This window comes from Filicampus tigris, chromosome 21, assembly GCF_054856515.1.
Source record: "Filicampus tigris isolate MCC_2025a chromosome 21, RoL_Ftig_1.0, whole genome shotgun sequence".
NCBI classification, from domain to species: domain Eukaryota; kingdom Metazoa; phylum Chordata; class Actinopteri; order Syngnathiformes; family Syngnathidae; genus Filicampus; species Filicampus tigris.
The window spans coordinates 6,830,638-6,836,637 of NC_141237.1; the positions used below are offsets into that span (position 1 = coordinate 6,830,638).

Here is a 6,000-nt window from a genome sequence, read left to right on the forward strand (position 1 = left end):
AGGGCAACTGAGGCTATTTTGTGTCAGCCACGGTTTGAATGCGTGCCTAATCCACTTCATAGTATCACAAAGAGCGGGTCTTAATTTACGACTTTGTTGTGACTTAAATTAATGGGGGGTTGCAATCTTTTTTATGAAGCCCTCTGGTCAGTTAAATTGGAAAAAAAACAAAAAAAACCAGCTAGAACAAAAGACCCTGAGTGGACACTGTGCCCTAATTAGCCGCAGGGTGAATCAGCCACTTAGACATATAAATGCTCCCCTCAAATAGATACCACCATCCCAAAAATTAAGTAATTACAGTACGCTACATTATAGTTGTATTGTTCGCACGCTGACATTAAGAAGAGTTAACTGTACGGGTGGGAGAAATAATTGGTTCTAAACTGCAAATGCTTTTGTATCGATTAGTACATTTCAATTAGCCATTATCGTATTTTTCTGACTATAAGGTGCACTTAAAATCCTTTCAATTTTCAAAAAAAAAAAATCACTGCGCGCCTTATAACCAGGCACGCCTTATTTATGAACGTCGAATTGAATAAAGTTTGACTCATTCGCTGTACTGGGCTGTTTCCATTAATGCGCAGTAATGCACCTTATAACCCGGTGTGCCTTATAACCCAGTGCACCCTATGGAAATTTCTAAAAAAAAAAAAAAATAGACCAGTTCATTGAGACTGCACCTTTTAATCTGGTGCGCCTTACAGTCCCAAAATTATGGTAAATAAGGCAATCCTGGCAGAACGAAGCATGTGAAATGTCCGTCTGTAGTAGACCTGCAGATAGAACAGATTTACAAATGAGTCTTTGATGAGTGTCTGCCAATGAGATACATTGAATCATCAGTCTGGGCAAATGTCTTTCACAGACAGGCTTTGTGGTGTCTGTGAGCTTGTCTGCAAGCTGTGGACAATGGGCAAAATGACAAGCAGGAAAATAAGATCGGAAAATAAGAAGAGTGAATTTACTTTGAGAATCAAGGGAGACCTCAATTTGTCTTCAGTGAATAAGGCGGAGAGTCATAAGCCGGGTTCACGTGAAGCCATGCATTTAGATTAGAAAGGATCCAAAAGACCAATCGGAACGAAAATGCTACGTATAAAAATCCCAATTGAATAAAACGGCCGAATTCACAAGGGCGGTATATTCCTTTCGCCAATCCGAATGAGCGTCACGTAAACAGTACGATCGGAATAGCCAGGCTGAGTCCCGTCTACGCATGCTCTGTCTTGACGTAAATGCGTAGCGCGAATGCGAATACTTTGCCGAACAGATGACTGAGCTCGATCTTGATAGGTCACGTGACGTTTACATCGATTTCCGTGTGTCGCGGGGCTTTAACGCGGCTGATTCGATTTGCAGGGCGGAGCATGTAAACGGCCAATCGGAATAGATCACGTCACGTGTAAACAGGTGACCGTTTTAATTCGGAATAATTTCAATCCGAATGACAAAAAATACTGGGCTGGATTTTTACAACAACACATCATATTTTTACTCAGTTTGCACAAGGTTATCTTATTTTACTGAAAATGTGATCATATCATTCCTGGTCACAATTATTGAGAACAGCGTTTCCTTGAACCTGAATTGTACAACACTCCAAGGCAAGTTTGACGTTTATTAACGATATCATCTTACGAACTATAAGTAACATTTGTGGGACCACACAAGCAAAGAAAAATCATTTTGATTGTTGTTTATCATTTCTTATATACAAAAGTGCATAGGATAGCTGATGTATTTTTTTATTAATCATAATTCAGAATTTTAACAAATATTTTCCATGATATGCAATTTTCAAAAGGCTGTGTTTTATAGAAATTTTTTTTTTCTAGTTTTTTTGGTATGCTAATTTTATGCGGGACTTCAAAGGACTTCCCGTGACAAATCAGTTCTATTATTCAGCCCGTAAATATTATTACTGTAATATATCGCCGCAGCCCTTCCTAATACGTCTTTTTCCGTACCCAATCCGTCAGAAAATGTTCACCCTTTACAATGAGGGCTTGCGATTGATTCCCCGTTCTCTTCCTAAAAAGAGCAGAGTGAGGGTGTTACTCATTAACGCTTTGGTGCCTCTGAATCGAATGGCTGGTGGCACAGCTACAACCTCTCAAATTAGTCGTGGTTCCGTGGGCCAGGACAACGGACGTCCAGGGTCACATGAATGCTTTGCATTTCTCTGCTGCTCGTACCGACGGTGGCAGCCCACAGAACAATATAACACGGGCGGACAGGCAAGAGGAAGGACAGTGGATAGCGCTGATTAAAGTCAACCCTCCATCTCGATTCGGGAGAATCAGCTGAAATTTTAGAGGGACTACTCTGCATAAAGAGGAAAACAAAACACTCTATTTATGAGTTCCGGTGGCCTTCAAAAGTGCTGTAACGACGCTGTGAGGGATTTCACCTCGCAAAATATCTTGTTTGATGTATACAAGCGTGACAAGTCCGCTGTCTCTGCTTTTGTTTCCGCGCTGGAAGGGAAGAGACACATTTGGATCATTAACTGGGGAACACCTGGCCGGTGGCCCGGACATCGCTTAAAACCCATGTCAATGACTTGATACGCACGCCAAATTTTGCAAGATGAGACCCAGCAAAACGGACGTGGCAGGTTCAGATCCGAGAAACGATCTTTGGGAATGAGATAGAAAGAGATCAGCTCGACATTTCACACAGAAATGTTCCGCGAGCTTGGCGTCACGAGGCGTCGGATCTGAAATAATCAAGTATTTACTCGATTGATATCTAATACAATAAGAGCTAACTGCACAGAAGCTCGCTTTTCCATTTGTGACGCATACTAAGAAAGAGCAGTGCAATGAAATCGAAGTTGATTGACTTGATCGCCACATGCCACACACTTCATTTCACATCCGCCCAATTTGTTTGCGTTAACCTTGGCAAATAAGTTCAATGACTCATCTGAACCAGCCACCAAAAGCACATGAGGTGATGAAGAATTGGAACAAAATGCTCATTTGGTTTTCGTCGCCAACTTTTAAGTTTTGCGGAACACAAATGTGCACAGGTTGATAATAAGTCCCCATCCTACGCATCTCGTGCGATTTGACAAATAGAAAAAAAGACACGAACAAATACTGAAAGGTCTACTCAATCCCAGACCTTTTCATCACCCTGCAATCTGAGTTCATTAAACACGCCTACGCATAATCGTGAATTCTCGACTATAATTGGTCTGCAATTAATTTGTCTTCATTATGAGCTGTTCTTTTTGGATTCCGAGCCACTTGGTCATAACATCAGAAACACGACAAACCACCTCAGTCAGATAATGAGCTTGTGAAATAGAGGTAAAATGACCATCTGCTTGTTTGTAGGTTACTCATCCAATTCACAGAAAAAGATGCCAGAGCTTAAATCACTCAAACAACTACTTGCCGTAGTACTGAATATGCATGCATTAACAGTTTCAGTATTTTGAATGCAAATGTTCCTCATCGCAGTGGAAATGTGACTACTGTATCCGACTACTTAAGAAACATTCAAACGTATGGCACTGTATGTAGAGGTGACGATGGGTATGAGGTTGAGAGTTTCATCCTGAAATTCATTTTTCCACGTGTCGGGATTGAAACTTCAACTGGCATCAATCATCAAACGGATTCGGTTCAAATTTGGACATTCCGTGTCGGACAAGCGGTCGCAACTCTGAAGCAAAGATAACCTCCCAACCGGATCTCCCGACATCCTCGCTCGTCATGGGCTGTTATTTATTATTCTGAAAAGGGGGCGAGGGGAGGATCATGTGATGTTGAACAGACAAATGAGCCTGGGGGGTGGGAGAAGAGGGTGACAGAGAACAAGGACGCAGCCTGTTAGGTGGGTACTACTAGGATGTGATTCGCAATAGTGACACCGCCTAATTTAACCCAGTGCCAGTGTTTGGATGTGTGTGGTTGTTTTGCTTGTCTGAGCGTCTAAAACCCCACACTGAAGCATAAAGACAAGCGTGAGCTGTTAACAGGCGTGCAAGCTTCAGGGGCATATTTCTTTCTTTTCAGGACCTCGAAAACACATGGAAAATGTCTTTCAACCTGTGATCAAATACACAGCTATTGATTTCATGTATGTGTTGATAAAAGAATCATGACTAATGTAAAGGACGCAGCCCCCCACTCCCTTTACAATGGACCCACGCCGTGACAATCCAATTGCAGGACAAAGAATGTGGAATTTGCTCCCTTTTCCATGTGTCCTAAAGCCAACATATCAATTCGATAACCGCCCCTAATTCTGAGGCAGCGGGGTGTTATGTGAGGACACCGCTCTGCTTTTAGCATGGGGAGGATGTGATCAGCCCCCATGGATGCTGTGCGTGAAAAGCATGCGCCTTCCACTCATGAGCGGGCTCCCATGCTCTCGAACACAAAGGGAAGACACACAAAGAAAACGCTTGAGTCAATAGAAAAGCTCACAATCGGATGTTCCGAAGATAGGACCTCTTTTTTGGGGGATGCACATTAACTAATGAAACTAGCCAACCAGCAATACACTGCAAATGGGTGTGTTACATGGCAACAATAGTGGATGCGGATAAATCAATGATGGATGGCATTTAAAACTGTTGAGTATTCATTTTAGCGTAGTTACCTCCCCAATTAAGCATGACTCGGGCTTATTCCAACGTTTTTTTTTGTTTTGTTTTTTTTGTTTTGTTTTTACTGTGTAGTGCATTAGGCGTGCTCTGTTCAATTGCAACCCGCAGCCTGTTTCCATTCAAAAGAGACGCGGAGCAACACCAGCGCTGAAACACAAAATTCCACAGCAGCAAAAGGCAACAAGGGGGCTTTGAGTAATAATCACATTACTAAGCAGATGGATGTAAACTGGGCGATTTAAGTAACGTTAATATGGAAACGATGTCATAATTTGACGCACCCACCCCACCCACATAATACATCGGAATTAGAACAACGTAATTAAGTTCAATAAACACTCACTGGTACATACTGGTTAGTTATCACTCGCACAAGCTTCAAACCTTCCATTCGAACTCCCAAGTGTTTAAAAAAAAGCTGATTCGTAAATCTAAATTTAAGGAACAAGTCAGGAATGTCAACAAGTGCATTTCCACGAAATGCGAACTCAAACAATGTCGCATCGAACTATAACGGTAAACTTCAAGTGGTGAAGGGGAGCGATGACAGTCATCCCTGCTGGTAAATTTGTTCAAATATTTGCCACGGGCAAAGAACACGTTCCTCCACAACGTAAATGAACAACCAAAGCTTGACAAATAAGCAAACAAAACATCCAGCGCAGCGATGCAGCCAACTTTGCGTTTGAGGAACTGGACACACTCCGGACGTACTTCTTTGCACAGCCGAAACCCAAAAGAGGCAGCAGGGAAACGCTTACAACTTCCACCGTGAGCTTTTCTCGTCACCCCTTAAAGCCACGGGTGACTTTTCGTTTCTTCTTTTTCCACCCCAGACAATAAACATTCCACAGACAGGCAGCAGCAGGCGAGCCACGGACCCTGCGCCATCTTAGTTTGACACACTCCGCTTCTTGGGATTTCTTAACAAAGAGGTTTTCCGCCCTATCTAGTAGCCGGCAAAAGTGTAACTGAGTGGAAACATGTGGAAAATAGCGACAACAACTGGTTATAGTAGGTTAAGAGTAGTTACCGTCATTTTCCTGTATCCTTGTTAAGGAAAGCAGGACGAGCAAAAAGCATGGTATTGTATCCATCGTGGCTACGGACCAGACTGGCACCCGAGTACTAACTTCTCCACGCGCTGCGAACACTGAACGCTGATTGGTTGATGGGGCTACAGATCCCGCCTACAATATCAGAAGACTGGAGCTGATTGGTAGAAAGACCTGAACACCGCGCCCCTTAAAAAAAAAACTAAACAAATACTGTAACTACTGTGTTCAATATTGTACTGTACTGTAAAAAAGAAGAAAAAACACAAGTTCAAATTATAAATCAAACATATCAAATGTAATTGTTTTGTTATT

The 6,000-nt window shown here is 42.3% G+C and overlaps 1 protein-coding gene across 1 annotated transcript in view; it reads right to left on the minus strand.

Annotated features, from left to right (window-relative positions):
• Positions 1-5,757, minus strand: part of tgfbr1b (transforming growth factor, beta receptor 1 b) — a 28,241-nt gene extending 22,484 nt beyond the window's left edge. The window contains exon 1 of the mRNA XM_086020849.1: positions 5,664-5,757. Coding sequence (XP_085876975.1) covers positions 5,664-5,727 — 64 coding nt within the window. The 5' untranslated portion in view covers positions 5,728-5,757. The remainder of the gene's footprint in view (positions 1-5,663) is intronic.
• Between the last annotated feature and the right edge of the window lie 243 nt (positions 5,758-6,000).